Source organism: Melozone crissalis, unplaced genomic scaffold (assembly GCF_028551555.1).
Source record: "Melozone crissalis strain CALT ecotype California unplaced genomic scaffold, PUWL_Pcris_2 ptg000016l_1, whole genome shotgun sequence".
Lineage (NCBI taxonomy): Eukaryota > Metazoa > Chordata > Aves > Passeriformes > Passerellidae > Melozone > Melozone crissalis.
Window position 1 is genome coordinate 21,717,837 of NW_026535794.1, and position 23,572 is coordinate 21,741,408.

General features: G+C 35.7%; 1 protein-coding gene across 1 annotated transcript in view; it reads left to right on the forward strand.

Moving 5' to 3' along the window:
- Positions 1-23,572, forward strand: part of MINDY3 (MINDY lysine 48 deubiquitinase 3) — a 46,317-nt gene that overhangs the window by 13,455 nt on the left and 9,290 nt on the right. Inside the window, exons 6-12 of the mRNA XM_054274191.1 lie at positions 673-787; positions 1,199-1,272; positions 1,730-1,809; positions 6,841-6,911; positions 7,464-7,544; positions 21,400-21,472; positions 22,278-22,350. Of these exons, the coding sequence (XP_054130166.1) occupies positions 673-787; positions 1,199-1,272; positions 1,730-1,809; positions 6,841-6,911; positions 7,464-7,544; positions 21,400-21,472; positions 22,278-22,350 (567 nt within the window). The remainder of the gene's footprint in view (positions 1-672; positions 788-1,198; positions 1,273-1,729; positions 1,810-6,840; positions 6,912-7,463; positions 7,545-21,399; positions 21,473-22,277; positions 22,351-23,572) is intronic.

Here is a 23,572-nt window from a genome sequence, read left to right on the forward strand (position 1 = left end):
TGGTGAATTTCTTCCTTTCCTCAGTTTTTATTTCAGTTTTTTTCTTTTTAAACATATGATCACATGGTGTTACCTTATCATCCAGGCAGTCACCATGTTATGCAATAAGATAATATCCCAAATGTCAGTGTACCAGTGTTCAATGTTTTGAACAATTTACTTTTTCCAGAGCTAGTATCTAACAAAGTCAAATTCTTATGGGAAATGAAATAATTGCTTCCAAATCCTGGAAGATAGTCTCACCTGGTTAAGTAGAAGGTTTTTCTCCATTGTTTCTGGGCTGAATGTCGTTCAGAACCCTACATAGTGCCAATGTTTTTTGGTGACATACAGTCTATTTGCAATTTCAGTAACATTGCTTCATAGAATTACAGTGGTGGTGCAAGCCACTCAGGCTTTTCACACATATTTGTAACTTTATGCTTAATGTTTGCATATAAAAATGGCTCATTTTTGCATTTTGCTCCAGAATTATTTCTCATCTGCAGATGGCAGTTACTGTAACTCCAGAGGAGCTGCTGTGTCATTCTGTGTATAACACCAGATCTGTTCTACTTTGACATTTTCATGTTAGGAGTTAGTAATTCTTGGTAGTGCTTTGTGACACTATTCTAATGCTTCATCTCAATACATGCTTCTTTTCTGTTGTTTGTTATTGTTTTTTGTCTTTAGCAAACGAGCATTCAAAAGCTTCCCTGAACTGAAGGCTGCAGTTTGGGATCAATATTCAGCATGGACAAACAGATTTGGAGTATTGCTCTTTCTGTATTCTGTAATACTGACAAAGGTTTGTGGGTTGCTTGATGTATTTTTTGGATGGGTTTTATTTCTTTGTTAAGAGAAAGTTTGATCATGTAACCCTTTTTTTGTAAAAGGTGAACAAGTAAACTGATGAACTGAGTCAAGTCCAGATAAATTGTTGCAGTACAGGTCCAGCCTAAAAATTTGAAAGGCTCAGTCCTTTGGGTTTTTTGGGTTTTGGTTTGTCTTTTTCTCTTTTGATCTGGGGGACTTAGACTTACACATTTTGAAAACATCCTTCCTTGCAAGATGTTTGAAAATATCTTCCTTTGAAGAGAAAGCAGCCTTTATCAGTTCATGTAAAAACATCAGCCTCCCAGTGTTTCACTGTTGCATTCTGTTGTATAAATGCAGCTCATTCCTTAAGACGGCAAAAATGTTTGTAATTTTTCTACAGGGTATAGAAAACATAAAAAATGAAATTGAAGATGCAACTGAGCCATTGATAGATCCTGTTTATGGTCATGGAAGGTAAGCTGCAAAAAAAGTTTGCTACCACTTCAAATGATTTTTGAGCTAATTTTTTGTCTTACGTAACTGATCATTCTTTTAGGAAATTACTGATGTTAAAAGAGAGACTCAGTTGTAACTTAAAAATAACCAAAAGCAACACTGAAAAGTGTGTCTATTTCCTTTCTAACTCCTTTTAGTACATCAGTTCTGAGGAAGTGCTTCTGTTCTTGTTGAATTTTCAGATCGATAATTTTCAAATTCAGGACTGCATTTCAAGTTCATATTTGAAAGAGTGGAAATGATAATTAGGGTTCCTGAATTAAAATACATACCAGTTAATGGAAAATAGTTACAAAATGTCTGCTTGGGTAATTCAGTAATTTTTAAATTTGTTACAGATAACCACATTTTTTGAAATAAATTTCATGTCCCTTTTAATTTCTTACATCTTACATAATTTCTTTCTGTTGTATAGCCAAAGTTTGATTAATCTGCTGTTGACTGGACATGCTGTTTCTAACGTGTGGGATGGAGACAGAGAATGTTCAGGAATGAGTAAGTTGGTTCTAGTTTATGCTTGTTATTTTTTACATAATCTGAGATGCTGACCTATAGATTGGGAATACAATTCTGGGAATACCAGAATTCCATTTCTGTTTTGATAGTCTCCTTGTTTACTGCCCTTTGAATTAAGTAGACTTCAGATGGAAGCAAAATATACTTACACAAAATAGCTGATGTGAATACAGTGAATATCAGTGAACACAGGATTGTCAACTGCAAATTGAATGTAGATGTTATGTGGATGATGGAAGGGAGTGCAGTCTCTGCAATTTGGGAAGTTTGAAGACAAGGCCACTGTTCAAAACAGCCACATCAAACTAGAGAAATGGACTGACAGTAATGTCCTGAGGTGCAGCCAAGTCCTCCATCCAGGATGGAATAAACCTGTGGAACAGCACAGGGCAGCACTGGCTGCCAGGGAAGCAGCCTGGCAGGAAAGGACCTGAGTCCCTTGTGGGCAGTGAGCTGCACTCACTCCCTGGTGTGTCCTTCTGGCCAAGGAGGGCTGTGCAGGAGAGTGGCCAGCAGCTGAAGAGAAATGGTGGTTCTTTCCCTCTCTCTGGCACTTGTGGGACCAACTCTGGGGTGGGATGTCCAGTTTTGGTCTCCCCAGTGCAGGAAAAACATTTACATAGTGGAGTGATTCAGTGGAGGCTCATCATTAGAGAGCTTTTGTGGTTTTTGGGTTTCATTTTGCAAATAGAGATTATATGAAAACAGGAGCACTTTGAATTGTTCACATCTCCTCTTTCACTGCTACAAAGTCCATCTTGGGTTCATCTTGTTTCTTACAATGATTTTCCATCATCTAAGCACAGAAAATACTACTTGAAATGAGGTTCAGGACAGATCCATGCAAGAATCAAAATGCTCTGGTTTGATGATGAACAAGTAATATAATCTCCCTTGAGACATCTTAGACTTGCACTTGGTTATGATTTCATGCAGCCTATGCTTTCAGACTTACAGAATGTCATTTGGATATTTTATCTAACTTTCCTCTATTTGACATTGTTGTCATTTATTCCCCCTATTTCTAATAGAAATGTGTTTCAATTAGCCTCTGGATTTTATCTGTATGTTTTCTTCAGTATTTTTAATTTTCCCTTTTTGATTATGATATATCTTTTTGAATTTTTAGATTATGATCGATCAATCTGAGTTTTCTAGGAGCTTTCCTTTACATTAGGCTAAGTTGCTGTTCTGCAATTCAATATATTGGTTTTGAAAGCTGTGAATTCATTCCCTCATTTGCCTTTCAGATTATCTTTTTGGTAGGCTTTTTCTTAGTTATCTGGATTGGAATTTTTTTCTTTTCTGAGAATGCTGTACTTGCCTTGGACACAGTATAAGTCAGCATTTAGGTTCTCAGTCAGTTCTGCCCCAAAAACCTAGAGTGAGAGTTCCCATAGAGTCTGTCTTTTTGTGGAGAGCGGAGGAACAGAAAATGATCTTTAGTACTTCTGAAGGATCTGGTGTTATGTGTCCTGTTAGGTTTTCTGACCAGTCAAGTCATTGGACTTTATATTGGGAGCCCTCCATTTTCTTGAAGCTGTTGGATAATTACAGCCAGAACCTGCTTATACACAGTCTTAAGTCTATAAACATATTTGTTACCAAGTGATTTGTTATAGTCTATCAAAAAGAAAGATAAAGAGCAGCTGGTACTGTTCACAACTTCTTAGGCTAGGCTGAATTTTGGATACATTGTCACATTTCCTTTATATAGAAATCCTTTTTGTCATCTTTTCTTCTTTGAGCATTTCTCTTGGACTTTGTTTCTCTTTGTTTCTCTTTAAAACCTTCTGCTTCTTTAATGTCAACGCTTATGAGCTTTTCATGTTGAAGGTATCAAAATAGCGACTGAATACTGTTTTAATCAGAAGTTATCTGAAGTCACTTTACCTCTTTTTCAACTATTTAGATAAGCAGTTTTTAATTAATAAATAACTAAAAGTATTTATAAGCCATTGTAAAAGTACTGCCAGTAATTTTAGCAGTGACAAAAGAACAGACTGAGTTGCAAACTTGAGGAATTACCATCTCTTTGCAGATTATTCTCAGAGCACTGGCTCCCACAGTATTGCATATTTTCCAAACAGGGTAGGAGTTACAAACTGGAATTGTTCTTGGCCACTGGTGGTAAAAATGCCAGTGATATCTCTTCTTTGACTATCTACATGTTCTCCTTTAAACCTCTCTTCTTATTCTGATCTCGTCTCTTGCCACAACTATCCACGGTGGGAAGATACGGGGAGGTAGCTGGTATTTTTTACTGCTTTTTTAGGGCTGTTGTTCCTCCATGCACTGTAGCAGTTCCCTATGAATGCAGCCGGGGCTGGAGCTGCTTTTCCTGGGAGGTGCCAGGAGTTTGTGGGGTTGGTGTGGCCGCTGGGTGGCGATGCGCTGATGCGGATGGAAACAAATGGGTTCAGAAATTTGAGTCCTTTGCAAAAGTGCTTTTCCAAGCAAGAGAAACTAACTTTGTGACAAGAGGCATAAATATTCATTTTCTTAGTTGATCCTTGCTGTTATCAGATGTCTTCCAGTCATCTTCTCTCTTTGTGGGGTGAGGATATTCACAGAATGAACTTTGATTTAGTGCAGCTAGTCTCCTTTTGTTTCTTTGTAAATCATCTGAGAGTAGTTTTTGCTTTTGTGTCTCTCCTCTCTCTTGGCTAATTCTGAAGGAGGCATAGGTAGGTCAGTGACTACAAGCTGAAGTTAACCTAGGGGCTTCCTACACAGATACACAGTCTGTGGAGCTTGACTACTAACAACTCAGAATATTCACACTGTGTGGCTATTGTTGTATCCAGAATCACAGCACTCTCTAGTTATCAGTGAGAGTTCTCATCTGGTTATCTTTCAGGGGAACAAACTACTTAAGCATAGAATTATTTTGAATAAATAAATAATTATTTATTTAATAAATTTATTTATTCAAAATAATTAATTATTTTGAATAAATAAATTTCCGAATAGTAAGTATTATTTACATGTGACTTAGTTGTTCTGTGCCCAGGTATTGCCACATATATCTGAAGCCCCTGTTTAGCAGACTGGACTTCTCATTGATTTTTGTTACTGGTTTTTAAGAAATATATGTGATGCATAAAGTTACTTCTCTAATGCACTGTTGCTTACTTCTGCCACTCATTTCCTTCACTGTATGTATAAATGTGCTATTTCTGTATTTTAGCTGTTCCCTGGTTTGCAGGATTCTTCACTAGTTTTTTTAATTGGGCTGTAGCTCTCTTTCCCCCAGCTCGAAGAAAGGATGAATTGTCTCAGCATATGGCAATTTATAGCCACTCAGCTATTTTCCAGGAGATAATGAGGTTTTACAAAGGATAATCTATGCACTCTGAATATTTTAATTCCAAGCAAGTTTGAAGGTAATCTGTAAAAGCACAGCTTTCAGACCAAAGAATTCTACACTGCAAACATCATTTTAATATGTATAGCTCACACTGTAAGGAAGGAGTTGTACTTCCAGACACAAAGGTAGTGAATAAGCTTGTGTTTGTAAGTTTTTTGGGTTTTGATTTTCAGAATTGTATATATGGGGACTTTTGCTTAATAGTAGAGGGAAAAATGAAACCATTACTATAACAACTGTTATAGTACTATAATTTTGCACTGTTGCAAAATTCAGTGAGGTGAACTTGAAGTTGGTGAAGGGAATGTAGCAAGCCTCGTGCTGCAGAGTTCACTTCTGCAAATCCAGGAATCTTTTAAATTCAGAATGGCTTCTTTCACTTGCTGTGGTCCTCATGCTTTAGCCCATTGGTAAAGATGTCAGTTTTGTGCTGTTGTACACAGATGACTTGTTTTATACATAGAGAGTTCTATTATCATTATAGTACAAGGATTCCATATTGCAGAGTTTCATAGTGCCTTGATGTTTCTCATAGGCAGCTCCTCTAAGCACTGACTGTTCCTGGTCCTTGCAGGAACCATCTGACTCCTGATCCCACCAATCCACTCTTTTGTAACAATGTTCTTATTGGCTGCAGGTGTGGCCTGTTAACATCAGACCTGTTCCTAATCTTCAGTAATTGGTTCAGCAGCAGCTCTTTGGGGGATAAGATTACATTCCATACCACCTTCTGTATCTGTATTTGTTTGAGGTTTAGTGTTTTAGATTATGGTTGAGGCTTAGTGTTTTAGAGGAAACTTTCAAATATGGAAGTCAATGTTCAACAAAATAAAGGAAATCCAGATATTCTTAAATTGATCATAGTGTATGCTTCCAGTATGTGCTGCTCTTGTTAGTGTTTGGGGATCCAGCAGAGCTGCTCTAAGCAGGCAGTATTTGGAGCTCCTTAGATGATGTATATGAAAGCCCAGAGCTTCTTCCAAATCTGTATAATTAGGTTTGAAGCTTGAGTTTTGAAGTACTTTCTCTTTATTTGTATTAGAGGACCTCAAGTAAGGCTCTGTAAGTGCTCTTCTAATCAGTAGTACATAAATATTTCAGCTATTTTGGGCAGCTGTTTGTGTTTGAGAGCTTTAAATGGAAGTCAGTATTGAAAATCAAATTAGTTTTTCTATTTAAAAAATTGTTATTTCAAAAATTGTGTTTTATTATTCAAAATGTAAAGTGCTTAAGATAAATATGACCAAGGAACTTGAAGAAAAAAGAGGGAGAGAGGAAAAGGCATTCATTTATGCATGTATATGAGATTTTCTTTTCTTGAAGATAGCTATTCTTCTTAGATTTTTCTAAGAATAACTGTGATGTAAATTGTAAATATTCCCCTCCTACAAAGTCCAACAGGTTTTTTAAAAGAGACTATCAACAGGAAACTCTTAAAACCTTGGATCTATTTTTATAGAGAGATCTTATTTATAGAGATCTTGTTTTGTAGAGAGAGAAATTACCATTTTTGACTATGTTTTGATGATTTGCTATTGTTTCTAAATTATTATTTGACCAATTTTGAAAGTAAGAAAAAATGGCTTAAAACAGAATTTGCAGATTTTTCTTGAATAGATTTTGTATTTTCTTTTGAACAGAACTTCTTGGCATACACAAACAGGCAACAGTAGGCTTTTTGACGTTGATGGAATCACTGAGATATTGTAAGGTAAGCTGTGTTCTACATAACTTAATTTTTCTTTCATTAAGGTGTTGTGGGCTTTTTTAACAGTATTACTGAAAGCTTTACTGTGTACTATTGGAGATCTTAAAGAACTTTCAAACAATGTTGAAATTCATATATTGAAACATATATGAGACATATATTAAGACAAATATATGATAAAATGCTTTCTTTATAGTCTGTATTAAATTCCTTTATCTTAACGCAGAGTTAAAGAAAATAATGTAGTTGGCAGAATGTTTGTGTATTGACTGCAACTGGCTGTCCTTTAATTTATTTAATAAATGTCAATTCTAAATTAATTAATCCAAAACCAGTTAATAAATCAAGTGGACTTCTACCTTTCATTAGTATCTGATTATAGTATTGTTCAGCATAGTACTTGTCTGCAAGCTAAACACATCGTTTTATTAAACATTTTATATCAGTGGAGTCCTAACCATTCTGAAAACTAACTAAATTTTCATTAATTTGGTCACTAACTAGATGACATTTCTGGGTTTGCTTTGTATTTCTGATTTTGCTGTACCTTTTTAGGTTGGCTCCTATTTGAAATCTCCAAAATTTCCCATTTGGATACTTGGCAGTGAAACACACCTCACAGTCTTCTTTGCCAAGGTATGTTAGATGTGGTTTTGGTAACCTCAGGCAGATAAACACCACATAAATTCAAAGTACAGATCTTGCTACAAGGTGACTTTTATGTGTCTTTGATGTAAAAACTTAGTCACTAAAACTGTTAATTAAGCCTTTCCTTGGAGGCAGAGTTCTTCCCATACTTAAGCAATATTTCATAACTTGCAGTGTGAAGTCTTCCGGTTTTAGCTTAATTTATTGGGCTGGGGGTAGTTTATGCTTTGGAACACCATGCTTGGGGTAAGTACTGTCTTAAATTTCTATAGTGTAAGAGAGATTTATGTAGTAGTTTCATCTCCCTGACAGTATTTCACAATTTTTAATCTGTAGTTGGTTGTTCTAGATTTATGATAGATATCGGGACTGTTACAATAATTCTTTATATATATTCTGTTAGATACCTACTGTAGGCTGTAAAATATAAAATGCTTTCAGGAGGACTCTCAGTTTAGAATCTTAGACCAAATTTTCCAAGGAGACAGTTTCTGTTTCTTTAGTTGAAGATTTGTAAGTTGCTTACCTTAAATTTTATTTTTATAGAACACCTGTTTCTGATTAAAAATTTTATTGAAATTTTGAATGGTACCTAGTAGTGTATTTACTGGTACTTATTAGAAGTTAACTTCCCTATACCTAATATCTTAAAAAGTTAATTAAAACTTTAACTCTAAATCTTAAAAATAAATACCGGAACATACAACAAAGATAAAACTGTAAATTCTCAAACAGTTGAATTTCCTTAAGTAAAACTTTGGCCTAATCTTTAGGAAGACAACACAAATGCCTAGATTTTTCTTACTAAGAAACAAACCTCCACAATATATTGAAAGTTTGTGAAGCAGTATTTTTTAATCTTTAAAGTTAAAATTTTAGAAATCCTTGAAATTAATTAGCCAGTTTTTCACATTGAAATATTTTATTTGCAAACTTTTAATCCCTGATGTCAGATAAATATTCTTTCTTCCTTACTCCATGGAAAAGTCCTGCTTCACCTTTGGATATTTGTTTTCTGCTTTACTCTCTCCCCAGTTTTTCCTAGTAAAGCTTTTTTATTTCAGTTTTGAAATTTTATCCCCAGTTTTTCTGAATGATATCATCAAAGTCAGTACCATGTAGACAGCAGTGTGATGCAAATAGGTATAATTGCTCTGTTAATGCCAGTCCAGTGTTCCTGTCACAATTATCACAGCTAATGCTCAGTGTCTACAGAGGCCATTTCCTGACAAAAATCCACTTCTAATGCTCTTTCTTTTAGGATGCTGAAGGGTTTCCTGGGTTTAGACTAACTGGGTGTCAATATCTGGTGTCTCCAATTGGTTCTCCTTTCTTCACTGAACTCCACTTAGGCTGTGTAGAACTTCAGCTTGTGATTATTAAAGAACAGAATAAAGAATTGACATGGTCTTGGCAAAGAATTTCTTAGATTTTTTTTGTTATTATTATTAGGCAAAGCAGGAACTGAAGGTGTATAAAAGCTCTTAGTTTTTGAATTTGAGTGTCTAACGTCACCCTTTCTAAAGTAGCAGTTGTTGAGCTTTTCAGGTGGAGCAGAGATGTCAGCCACAATGGAAATACAAATTGTGTTGACAGTCACAATTGCATCAATTATTGCATCAATTGAAGCTACATGTCAAAAACTGCAGGAAGAAACTTGAATTTGTTGCCGAGGGTTAATCAGCACGTTGTTAAAGTAGCATGTGTAGTTGTGTAAATGTGTTTGATACCGAGGATGTAGCTTCTAGTTTGGTGGTGAGTTTGATTACATGAGGAAGAAATGTTCAGAATGGAAAGAGAAAAATGAACTGTGGAGGCAAAACCAGTGTTGATTAAATTTAAAAAAAAACCAACCGAGTTTTCATTCTTTCAAGCTGCATATATTTTACAGGAGCATAAGGCCTTATTTTTGAATAATGTTAGGCAATTATTAATTATTCTTTAAAGCAGAGCAGCAGTCAGTTTTGTCATTAGCTAAGTAATTTGGTCTAGAAATCTAGAAACAGCAATCTTCCTACGCTACTGTTGCTATAGACAACCAGCATGGGAAAATTAGGGAGCAGAACAGAATCTTCATTTCCTTCAGCATGGAGGTTTAACAAGCAAAAGGTTTTACTCAAATTCTGCATACTGCTCTACTTAAAGAAAGAAAGCTGGCTGCTGTTCTTTAGTATTTAGATGTTGGACTCAGATTTTTACATTAGATGAGTGATAAGCATTTTTGTCCTATCAGTGGAATGAACAATAAACCACCACACTCTTCTATCTCAGAACATTTTGATTTAAATTTTGTAGACTTCTTTTGTTGTCTGCCAGAATACATTTGCACTACTCTAAATGTGGACCATTCGTTTAGCTGTGACTGTAGAAATGTTTTATTTTGTAAAATAAATGATTCTGTTCATTGCTGCCATTCTAAAGCTCCGTATATTTTCAATGTATTTTAATGTGCAAAATGCAGCACAGTATCTTTGGCTGAAGGTCACATTTATAGCTTAAAGTGAAAATTAATTTACCAAAGTATGTAGTTTGGCTTAAGCTCTCTTGTAACTGCTGCTGCATGAAATAGCTGTAAACAGAGACAGTTGAGTCAATTCCTGGTTTTAAGACAAGTCTACAATGGGTCAGCAGTTTGTCCTGTTACTAACAGAGTAAGTTTTCTTCTACCTGCATGGTCTTCATCTCCACATCTTGACTGTCATACCATTTCTGTACATACTCAGTGAGTTACTATCCTTGTTTTAGTACAGAGATTTGGAGATAGAGAGAAATAACAAATAATTTCTTTATTGTTTTGATTGAAGCACATTTTATTAAAGACAGTATCAGTAGTTTTGTTGTCTGGGACATAACCAGCCTGTCATCGGCCAAATAATTATTTGTACTTAGATCTTTTGGAAAGAAAACAGAATCTGGAAATATGTGAAATGGAACCCCACATCTTTATTTCTAGGGTAGACTGTCTTGAAAAATACTACAGCTTGTTCTGTAGATGGGTAAATGTTGAAGTCAGGAAGCACATGCAATCATCTCTATTATCTAAACAGTTCTTCAAAACTCTGATAGTTGTGTGTGTCATAATAGAGTTGGAAAAACTTTGTGAATCATTGCAGGGGGTTCCCTAGCAAAAACCATAAGTAGTACCATCATATTATTTTTCTTCACAACTGTTGTGTGATAAAGTCAGAAAGCTGCTTAATGCTCAGCAGTCCAGATTTAATGTTTTCTGAAAAAATAAGTGTGGCTATTACTCCTAGTGGTCGTGGGCTGTGCATTTGCAGCAAGGTAGGTTATCTATAGGCTACTAAATCCAAGCAGCCATCATTTCTGCCTCTCTCTGCCCACTCTTCCTTTCAGTAAATAGAAAAACTTTTAAATGGCTTCAGTCCAACAAAAGCAAATAAGGGATATTTCATCTGACACAATGAACTTCCCTGCATGCTCTGTCAGACAGTGTGAAGGCAAATATGTGATGTTGTAAATGTTCTCTAAAAATCTGCTTTATTACTACAGTCTTTTTGTGTTGTTTTTTCTCTTTCATTGTAGGGATAAGAGAGAGTAGGAAGTGGGGCAGCTCTAAATAAGGCTGTGATGTTCTGGATGAAATGCTGTACAGGCATTTTGTAATTATTTTTATGATACTCATAGGAAGTTTTGACAGGCTGAGACAACTCAGAACTTCTAGGAATGCCAAAATGTGGTCAGACACTGTATAAAGAGTACCAACAAGTTGAAATGTTATGCAAAATATAACAAGAAAATGTTCCAGTGCAAACAATAGGAAGAACAGCAGGAGGTTAATAGGTGCTTTCTAAATTGTGTTGTGACATGCAAATCCACATTGTGCTGAACTTTGAATTCAGACTCATTGAAAGTGAAAAGACAGCATGGTATAAATGTGTGTCTGCTGACTTCAGGTGATTGAAACTGTGGGGACACTTCAGCTGTGTAGGTCTTTAAGAAATTTCTTTTGTTTTTATGTCTTTGAGCACAGAGGCCATAACAGAATTGGCTATCTATTTCCAGTTACAGCATTGTGGCATTTCTGGACTTGAAGAGTCAGATAAGCAGAGAAAACGCCTGTCTAAGAAATCTGAATAAGTTACAAATTACTGCTTTTGAAAGAAAATGTCGTGTCCTGGACTCATGGAACCACATTGGTTTTGGATTTCTTTTTTTTATTTCTCTGACTTTGATCACTGTAACCTGTTCTACACATTCTCAGGGCCTTTTTTCTGCATCCTTGATAGCATTGTCTCTCAGAAGAAAGAACATTGACTTCTCTTCCTAAGCAATCTCTTTCATCAGAGTTCAGCTGAGGGGCACCTCACCAAACACTGCCACTGCTACAGGAGAGCTAAATGTAGGGCAGTGGTGTTTACCAGAGCAGGGCCGAGGGGAGTGTGAGTTGGTGCAGCATTAAGCTCAAAACACCAACAGAGATTGTCAGTGCTGTGAAAGGAAACAAAATGCATGTGTAAAAAATCAGCCATTATTAACACTATGTGTTAGTAGCTCTAGTTTCTACAAAAATAACCTATGTGTATCCTTTAATTTAAGAACTCTTCTACTTAGGGAAGGGAGTGAAAAATGTCTGTGCACTTCCTTTTGTTTTTCACTTCCATGACCAGTAAATGCAGGTAACCAAATTTTAAAAATATATTTTCATCAAAGAAGAAATTAAGATCACATTTTGAAGATTCCACTTCAGAAAATGGTTACAGAGCACATGACTATAGAGTTTTCTGTAGTTTTCAAGTGTAAGAGGAATTGATTCTGTTGGAACAGTCTGGACACCTAAATGGAAAAGATATAGATGTGTGAGACAGCAACAGAAATAATTTCTAGACTAAAGTAGGGTTCCCATTTTCTGTGTGCTGTTTCAGACCAGGGAGGCAAATGCTGTTCTGTTTTTGACAATAGTCCTCTGACTATTGTCACCTGACTAAATCAGCATTGACTCTTCAAATATTCCTATTGTTAATTTAAGAGCTCCTTTCTGCAGGAGGAGAACCATTTTTAAAATTAATGTTGATGGAGGGTGTTTCCTGTGGGAACTATGGCCTCCCAAAAAGAATTGAAGTTATTCTACTGGTTGGTTTAAGATTTGTAGTGTAAATGCTATTGCTAAATGAACTTAAGTTTTTCTGAATAAGACAGCATTTCATAAGTTCATAAGTAATCCTAAATGAGTTTTATAGTAGAAAGGGTAGCCTAAGAGTTCCCTCTCTATTATTTTCTTGTGCAGAAATTGTTCTGTACATTTGATTATCTGTGCTTTTATGTGCCTTCTCTAGTTCACCCAAGTGCTTAATTTTTGATTTTATATGTTAAGTTTATTGAGAACTATATCCTACCAGTTCATTCACGTCTAGGTTTACGTTTTTTCCATCTTGAGCCACCTTTTTTCTGATGCATATTTCACAGCATGGTATGGTTTGGGCTGGAAGGGACCTTAAAGATTCAGCCCCTATGCCATGGCCAGGGACACCTTCTACTAGACCAGGTTGCTCAGAGCCCCATCTAGCCTAGAGCCCCATCTAGCCTGCTCTTGAACACCTCCAGAGATGGGGCATCCACAACTTGTCTGGGCAACCTGTTCTGGTGCCTCACCACCCTCACAGTAAAGAATTTCTTTCTAATATCTAATCTAAACCTACTGTCTTTCAGTTTGAATCCATCTCTACTTGTCCTGTCACTATGTGCTCTTGTTAAAAATCCCTCTCCACCTTTCTTATAGGTTGCCATCAGGTACTGGAAGGCCCCAGTTAGGTCATAGCAATTAGTATATTCCTTATCAGGGGTTATCTTTGTGGAATCATTCCAGAAATTGGATTTTGAATGAGAGATTTGGAGTCATTTCCACACAGAATTTTTTAAGAGCCCTAAAAGTTAAACCAGTCTTCCAAAATATGGAATTGAATACGCCTATAGTAATACAATGAAGAGAAGGCAAATAAAATGAACAACTTCTCCACATGCCCTCTGTACCTTTAGATGAGGTAAGAGGTAGAAATCATAAACCTTGATAGTGCCGGGCTCACAGCATCCATTCTTTGCTTTACAAAGCACCTTCCCTTTTACTTTATCTTTTAATTGTAGCCTAGTAACTGCATATTTTTATACCAGATAATGATACAGGGAATACTAAGAATTGGGAATGTAGTATGCACCATGTGACAGAGTGGTTGCTCAGCTTATGAACTGATTATCTGCCTGTTGTGTGTTCTGTTTGAGGAAATGGATCTCTGTGAATGGCTGTTAATCCTTGCTCCCTTGTTATAAATACATGTTCTGGATGGAATCCGAGGAATCATTCTTCCCCTTACAGTTTTTCTTCCCGAGAAAATGTCCTGAAGTCATTAATGTATTACAGAACTTAGGAAACAGAGTTTTAAATATAGTTAGTGAATGCCTATTAAAGATACTTTTAAGTGAAGTGTTCTTGAGCAAAGCAACAGGGAAATTATTTTGTGGCCATTTGTCTCTGCATGTTTTTTCTCCAAAACGTCTGAAGACCAGATGTTCTTTCTGAGCAGGGCACCATGTATCCTTGGAAGTGGAGGCTTACATGTTCTTTTATTCTCTGTTCAGCCTGTCTTATTCCCATGTTCCCAGACCCTACTGGGATAGATGCAGGAACTAGAAACAGTAAATGAGACTCCCATCATGCCAACATATGCTTCAGTAATAAGAATAGGCTTTAAAATAGTAACTGTTGTCGTCCTGTTCTGAAACTTTGTGCCAAGTTCTGCTTTTTGCAAAACTTGCACACTGTCTAATAAACTGTGACATGACAGGCTGAACTTGTGTAGAGAATTTCTATCAGGAGACTTTGGGTCATTTTAAAAATGGCAGGAGCCTGGTTGAAATCTGTGTTGTAGCTGTTGTTTGATCCACAAAACCTTAATACATGTGACAGCTGTGGAATCCTCAGGACCATAGGGTGAATCCATGTACAGCATCAGATTTAATCCAAGTACTGTCACAAAGATCTTTACCAATCAATTTCTAACCACTTTCAAAAAAGCATTGAAAAATAAGGTTTTTATCCCTTTATTTACTTGTTTAATGGCCTCTTTTGATAAGGCAGCTTTACTTTCAGGTTAGGATATGTAAATGAATGAATTGAAAGTCTGAATGTGGAAGGATGCAGAGAAAAGGCAGAGACAGGGATTGTCTGTGGAGGAGGGACCTTTGAACTCCTAGCAAAGGTGAAGCACATTTAGTGATACTTTAGCTAGTGCCTTCATTTTCTGTTTTTCTCCTCTTACATAGGCAGTTACATGTGATTAGCTATGTGAATAACACATTCTCTTGTTTCTAAAACTCAACCTCATAGCTACCTCATGTAGGAACCTCATTTGGATATTTAAGTACATTTTTCCCTGTGTTGATTTGTTTTAAATAAGAAGTTTATGAAATCTGTTTTCTTTGTATGTTACAGGGAGTCCAATCCTATTTTCTTCTACCAGTTGACAGTTTACGGTATCTTATATGTGTACTTTAAAAATAACTGTTACAGAGGGGTGCCAAAGTTGTCAGAGACTGTGGTATGAAAATATTGAAGCATTTCAGGTGTATTTAGGGAAGAAATTCAGTCACTGCCCATGTGCGGTTAAGAAAGCTCATGCAGTTGGAATGAAGTGAGATGGGCTTTACTGGATAATACAGCTGTAATGAAAAAAAAATAATGTGTTTTGTATTAATAAAATAATAAAATAATTGGTTTTATAGAAGCTAATATATTCTGCTACTGTTAGTGCCAGCTACCTGACATAATATACTTCAAATATGAACATAAATGGCAATACTGCTTTTATAATATATGAAACTGTGGTGTTTTTGAATAACAGTGGATCACATGCCATTATTAATGTACTTTTTTTCTTCATTGCTTCACAAAGCTTGTACATTTCACTTGAAAAGATATGTTTCTGTTAGATTAATGAACCAGGTGAAGAATTGTCCTTTAGAAACACTCGGCATATATGAGTTATAAAATAATTAATCCTGTCTGTTTTTAAAAAGCATTTAATCATTCTGGGTTGAAGCAAGTCAGAGCGTTTTCGTCATCTCCAGAGAGAATTATATGGTTTAAGTGGGAAACTGAATACTGTGGGCTGGTTTCCAGCATTAAGTGCAGCTTTCAGTATTATTAGAACTGTAGTTAGAAAGATTTAAATTTCTGCAGTCCATCTTCACTGTTTTAAACTTTGCTATCAAGTGTTCCTGTCATACATGTTCATTTCCCACCTCCTTATTGTAATTCCCAAATAGAATTAGTAATATGTTAATACTCACCACTGTGTTGTGTAGCAATCAGCTCATGTCTATAGGCTGAAATAGTACTAGATGTAGAAATAGTATTTGATACTAGATATTAATTTTTTTTATGTAGAAAATGGTAGCATAATAATAGAATCTAAAGTTCATCTTGAATGAATTATATTATAGAGGTTTTGGAAGTCATAGAACATGGAATTTGTCCACTTCCAGCTTGATTCTTCTTAAGAACAAAGTTTTGTGTTTATATAGCATTTATTCTGTCTTCCAACAAAAAAAAAGCTATGTGAATATAATTTGAAAAGCTGCCCTTGCAGATTAAGCTTTTGACTGGAGAGTAGTATGTAATTTAGTTATTAGAGAAGAATCCCAGTAAACTCAAATTTGCTGACTCTTGATCTATAATTCCAGTAATGTATTTTTACTTTCGAAACAAAGACATTTTGTGTTGATGAGCAAAACAAACTAGTAACTGAATAAGAAAAGAGCAAAACAAGCTAGTAACTGAATAAGAAAAATACTATATACCAAATCTTTATTGGTTTACAGTAATCTCTTATAATCTGTCTGTGAAAGCAAGGAGCATGTTCAAGAAGCTCTTATGTTTTAACAAGTCACCATGTGAATTGTTACCTTCTTGTGATGTTTTAAACTAAACCACCAACATCTGTGGCAATGCAACTGTAAATAGGTATTTGCTGTACTTTTGAATTTCTCTTATTTTTAAAAACTGCAAAACTGTGGCTTTTTTGTTGGCTGTCTTATTAAACCACCCTCTCTCAAAGGAATGGAGGATATATTGTGGTTTCTATAACTTACTTGAGTGTATGTTGGAAGCCGCATTTTCCAGACAAATAGACTGACAGGCTCCTCGGATTTCTGTCACTATTTCTTTTTCTTTGGTTTGTGTTCGCTTTTCTTCCACAACCTCACCCCACCCTTGGACCAAGTAGGCTCTCTTTTCTGTCTGGTACTATGGGTCAAGATGAAAAAGAGTTTGAAGTAGTCCGTATGTAGCTTTTCTTTCTTCCCTGTTGAGAGCTCGTTTCTGTCCTCAGCAAGGCACTTCAGGTACTGTAGAGTAAATGCAGCTGTTTCACCTTTGCAAGGCAGTGTACAGCTAGAGCCAATTTGCTTCCTTTTGACTGCCTTGTTGTAGCAAATTGCTTGTCATGAATGTTCCTCCCTCAGCACCACCACTATCCCTAGATGAACACTTTCAGATTAACTGTTGTCCTCTCCTGGTCTAAACTACAAGGCCTGTATTTTATTTTCTGACCACTGATAAGAATTCTGCTACTTTGGGTGTGGCATTCTTCCTTTCGTGTCTTTTTCCTCTCTTCTTATTCAAGGAAAGTATTTTCTTTTGGCATTTTCTGCATCCCAGATAGACTCATAGCCCCTCTTCAAGGCCTAGGAGGATACAGTATATGATCTTTGACAAGTGCCATTCTGAAGTGGAAATAGTTGTGGCCACAGAGCTCTTGTATAGCAACAGAAAAGTCTAGAACCTTTCCTTCAGTTTTTCCATGTACATCTCTAAAGTGGAAAAAACCTTGTACTCCTTCAAGTATTGTTTGGGTATCTTCCAGTTGTTTGGCATTTTTTGATGCTTTCTCTTGTGGAAGATGGTGTGCTGCAGAGCAATGGCACATTCTCTGACCAGCACAAGAAAATCATGGTAAGCAGGCTGTGCAGGGCACTGCCATGGCTGCAACAGCTGAGGGCACTGCCCCCTGCAAGCTGCTGGTGTGGGTGATGTCCCTGAACACAAATGGGAGTCTTGAACTAGTCTTCATCGGCCATCTCTCTGTAAAATAGTCTTTTAAATTAAATTTATGCCAAATAACATCAAATGGTCTAGGACTGACTTCACAGGTAAGTGTTCTGGGATTTGACTTGCATTGTTACCATGGCATAATTCTCTTAACTGTCCCTTTCCAGACAGACCCTTCACAGTAGTCTGCCTAGATTGACAGTAGATGATATGTTGGCATTTTTAGAGCCAGGAACTTCATACCTCAGTGGTCTCAATACTTCCTCAGTGATGCCCAAGAGGAGGAAACATCAATGACCTTTCCATAACTGTTCTGTTCTTTGTATGATGGTAATAATGGCCTACCATTTTAGATCTTAAGGACTCTCTTTTCCTTGGTTTGATAAATAGCTCCTAGGAAAACCTACAAAAAAAGCTGCTATTTAATTTCAAGCAATGCCCAAATTCTGTTGAGCCTTCATCTTAATGAGAGTCAGCAACTGGGTTTTTGTGTCATTCTAAGTCTTTGAACCTTTTTTTGCTGCTGTAGTGATGATGCATTTCCTGCTTTTCAACTGATACCAGTCTGTGTTAAATTCTAATTTTTGGTCCACTTCCTAGCCAGTCCCTACAAGTAAAACTACCTGATACCTTTAGGACACAAACTAATTTGTATGCATGGTGATACATATGGCACTTCTGCTCCATGCCCCCAAATAAAGCTGCATTCAATTAATTCTCTTCTCTCTTAGCTAAGTGAGTTGTTATATCTCAGGCTATAAAGAGCATTTCAGTTCTGGCTTTGGTAGCAGGATCCCTTCACCTTTTGAAGAAGAACATTCTCTGTGTGCTCCAGGGTACGTGGAGTGGATGTAGAGATTGATTGCAAATGAATGATTGCAGCCACAGGAGGATCTGAAGTTGGACATTGTAATTTCAGAGCACTATGCAATTTGAAATGCATTCCAGTTGTGTGTGAAAAACCTCTGTGTCCAGATTATAATGATACAGTTACATAGTACATCAGTAGGATTGTGTGAAGTGTCTTTTCTCTTTCAAAATACAATCTCCAAAGGAACCTTGCTGACACATAAAATCAAATTTCTTTTTCAACCAACTCCTCACTGAGATGCTCTGCCTGGCATCCAGTTTCAACAATCAGTTGTGAGACTCCTGTAAAATTGAAATTGGGCAATGGATTCAGGAATCAGCTAGAGAGATGGGAATAACTTTCAGAGATCCCATCAACCTTGTTTTCTTAGGAAGCTATTTTGGAAAAGTTGATGCCTTGAAAGCCACTGATTATAGCATTGAAAAATACACACTTCTCTCTGTAATATAAGACTGAATTGAATAAACCGGTTTTCCAGATGTGATTACAAGTTACAACAAGTTAAAAAGTTGATAAATAATCAATGTTTCTATATTGTTTTTAGGTAAATTTTTAAGAAGAAAGTTAGTATTACAATATATAATTCTTCTACATGTCACTCAGTAGTGATAGTGTAGAACCATAAAGCACTTCATATGCAAGCAGATTTCATTTTCCAGGGCAATCAGGGTGTGATTTTTGTAAAAATTCATAGCCTGGATTTTGGTGTGGCTTAGCCTTTATGTTCTGCTTTGGATTTGCAGAATGAAAAGTTTGGGAATGTTTTCATTATAACTTATGAAGAATATTTTTTGCCTCTGAGGCTAAGCATGGGATCTTAAAATAACTGGTTCTACTGATGAGAATAACTTTTCAAAGTAATATAAAATGACTTGTTTGTGTATCGCAAGAGCCAATGAGTGAAACATGATTTTTGGGACATGTTGTTCTTAGTATTGAAAATAATTATTATAATTAACTGTTTATGAGATTCCCTTATATGGAACTTTCACTGCATGGGTTACATCAAAATACAATTCATAAGGCTGGGGTGGGGAATCTATTTTGGCACATATGGTGAAATATCAGCTTGGGCAGCTGAAATATGTTTTTGTTAGATGTTTATCACATTTTCAGCTTTATTGCATGAGGGATCTATGGTATTTTTTGCCCCAGTACAAATATATGGACTAATTGGAGTTTTTAAAGTTATCTGCATAGTGGAAATTAATGACATGATGAGAGGTTGTGTGGGATTTGTATGTAAAGGAGCTTGCATTTTAACTTTTTATACTACAGCAATCTCAGTGAAAAGTTCGAATTATTTTACAGGTAAGAGAGGTTGGGTTTTTGATCATCTGACTGTGAGACAGACTTTTCTGTTTCCATCCGAAGTTACTTGCTTAGAGCATCAGTACATGACATTTAGTGAATAAAAAATATTAAGATGCAACAATATGGAGGTTTTACCATATTTGAAAGTTCCTTTAAAAGAGAGAGAAGTTTTAGTATGACTAATGCATTTAGTGACTTCATCTCTTAGTTCTTCCCATGTATACATACATAAACTGAAAAACTAAGGACCTGGAAAATTAAAATGCTAACAGAAGTACACATTATTTGCAAATTGGACTATGAAAAAACTTGTTGGCAGTTGTGGAAGACTTGCTTTAAAGAATCTGTTTTGTGTCACATGAAATTGTGGAAAGTACTGCATGAACAAGATAATTTGTGGGTAGGGAGAACAGTGCAAATGCTTGTCTTTATTCTTGGATTACATTAAGATTGTGTGGAAGGAACTGCATACTTGTAAACCAAAGTGGAACTATGTAGTTTACATTTGAAATTCTGTGTCTATGCCACTGGAAGTTACTTTGGGTTATATCCTTCCATAACGTTGAAAATTCTAAGCGTTCTCCCTTGTTGCATAGGCTTTGTGAGCTGCTGATTTTTTAAATAAGAAACTACCACTAAAATTTCCTTTCTTCAGAGTTAAATCCTGAATATTGAAATCACTAGTCATCTTGTTAATAAGCTTTGTGTGCTATGGTATCATTGGTTTTAAACTGAGAAATATTTACATTAATTTATTGTAATACACTGTGATAATGAAATCTATTCCTACTTAGTATGTTTTGTATTCCAGATTATTTAAGAATTGGTCAAATATTACAAAATTTCATAGTGTATGTATGTGCCTTATATAATAACATAAGTGACAGGGTATGTGCTCAGCAACTGCACAACTTCATATTTTGTTTGGCATCCTGAAACCAACTGTATTGTGCTAACATAGTCTTTTTATCTGAAAGTACTTTAAAGGATTTTAGAACATATGTAAACATGAAGATACATTGTTAAAATATTGGTTTTCTTTAAATGTTCTAGTTATCATTCATTTATAAAATCAGTAGAAATTTTTTCATTAAACAGTGGATTTATTTATATTAAGTCATGTTTATGGATTTTTCAAATTGCATTATTGTGATACTGAATTAATATAAAAATCTAGCATTTTTATTTCCAGCATGTAAAGCAAGCAAATTTCAAGTTGTTCTCATCAGGAGAGATGAGCAGGACAAAGAGACTCCTTCCAAATTATTTCCTCCTCTGCAGTTTCCCACTTGGATCTCTTGAGTACAAATGATTGGAATTGTAGTTTCCAATTAGCTTTTGTGCCACAACATCTGCATGATAAGACTTGCATAAAATTTGTGTAGAAGTTTGTGGAATAATCTTCAGCACACTTCTTGATCGTTTTATGTCACTATCAGCAAAATTGCTGAATAACTTTTCTTCTTTGGATTGAAATTTTCATTAATTTAGGTTCCAACTGGGTGTAGTATGGCTAAATATTTTCTCAGTAATCTATATCTGAAGTAAGAATGTTTTGTAAGTTTTCTTTGTGGGTTTTGTTTTCACCTCCATAGGACATGGCTCTTGTTGCTCCCGAGGCACCTTCAGAACAAGCAAGAAGAGTTTTCCAGACATATGACCCTGAGGGTAAGGGCTGTACTTTGTGCTGAAATAAGATTTTTTTAGTAGAAATGTACTCATTAAGAGAGGAATGAAATGTCTGGTCCTTAAGAAATTTTCAGTGCAGGAGTCAATCTACAAGTGACATTGAGCACCCTGGTCTACTGGAAGGTCTCCGTGCCCACGACAGCCAGGTTGGAACTAGGTGATCTTTAAGGTCCGTCCTCACCCAAAACATTCCATAATTCTATGAAGAAATTACTGGAGAATTCTGCAGTAAGGGAATTTGTGCAATAGGAAGTAGAGTTTTTAAAAGAGACATTTTTTAACCTTGTTACATTCTTTGTAGTTAACATAAAGCTTAAATAAAATTTATTTCTCCTATATTAAATTTTCATTAAACAACTGATCTGATATGATTCATTCTTCATGAGATTTTGTCCTTGAGTGTATGCAGCATACATGGAAATTTTCTTATGTTTTGGAAAACAGAGGATGTCTAGCATTCAGGTACTATTTTAAATGATCAAAAGGGAAAAATGGTGCAGTTGTTATCCCAAGGTATGTCGTGGAGAACTCTATACAAAGATTGAGTTCTTAGCAAGTATTAAGTATCTAAGTTTATGAGTAATAAATCCAGTTTCTGTATTGCACTTTTATTTTCATTTTTTTTTAAAGTGACAGAAAAGCATTTGATAACTCCTTTCCTTCTAGAGCACCAAAATTTGCTTGCAAATTTTACATGTAAAGATAAGTTCGTATTTTTAAGTGAGATTTGTGCTGGAAAGCATTTTGTTTCTTTTTCTCACAAGAAACTTTGCTACTTCTTCAGATAATGGGTTTATACCTGACACACTGTTAGAAGATGTAATGAAGGCTCTGGACCTTGTTTCAGATCCTGAATAGTAAGTATAATAAAATTTAAATAATACAGAAGTATCAGTTAAGTACATTAATTATCATTTAAGGCTTTTTTTTCTTGATTCCTTTTACCACATATGTATAAAAATTTTGGATTGGTTTTGGGTTTGGATTTTTTTTCCTAGTTGGGATTTTTTTCATTCTGGGCACAGAGTGTTATTTTCAAATGTTAAGCTTGAAATTTAAGAGAAGGAATTAAAATTAAAATGTCTCTAATTTTGGTAGTAATAACTAGAAGGAAAAAAACCCTTCAAACTACTGCATTACTATATATTCAGGAGACAGTCAGGATTATATTTTTATATATTAATGTAGGTGAAATGGTGTGTCAGAAGAGTTAAACAGTCAAGGTATTCAGAGGGAAGTCTGGATTACCACTGGATCTTTCTGCTGAGTTGGAAGCTGAAACTGCTTCAGTTAGAGTTTTGTTTCCACCAGCACTCAGGACCTAGTAGTGCTTATAATTGCCATTTATTTTCAGAAATAACACATTGATTCCCAGGGTTGGAGTTAAATGTTTTAGCTCTAATACGGACAGATAAAACTAATATTAAGTTACAGTGGTTAACCCTCAATGTCAAAACTTACCATGTTTTGTGACTAAATGCATAACCCAGAAAGGAGAGCCAAGCACATGCACTTTTTTACTGCTCCAAAAGTTGCTTCTGCTCTCTTGTAAACATTTGGTCTAGTTCAGTTGGGTCAAAACTGGAATGACTGTGGAGACTGTGAGTTTACTTACCAGAGCCATCTGAAATGTGGTTGAGCCTATTTTCTGTCCTTTCAAATGTTTATAGTGTAATTTATGATGAAGTTTACTGAGTTGTTCTCTGGAGGAGAGGAGTAAAAATTGAAATAGAGAGACCCAAACCAAAGGAAAGTGCAAGAAAAAAGGCTCACATTCATATTATAACAATAAGTGGTGAAATTTGCAAAAGACATTTTTTTAAAAGGAGAGGAAAGAAACAAAGCCATTGTTTAATAGGTCTGAGAAGATGACTTTCACCTTTTTGTTCTACTTTCTCAATTTTTTGTTCTACTGTCTCTGCAGAAAAATTCTCTCTTCGTTCAGTGGTTTTTCCATTTGGTTGTTTGTCTCTCAGGGCATTTGGGGCATAGCCCTGTCGTATTTTATTTGCATAGCATATAAAATATAAATTGACGTACAAAGAGCCAGTCAGAAGACCTGCTGTATTGAAAAGCCAT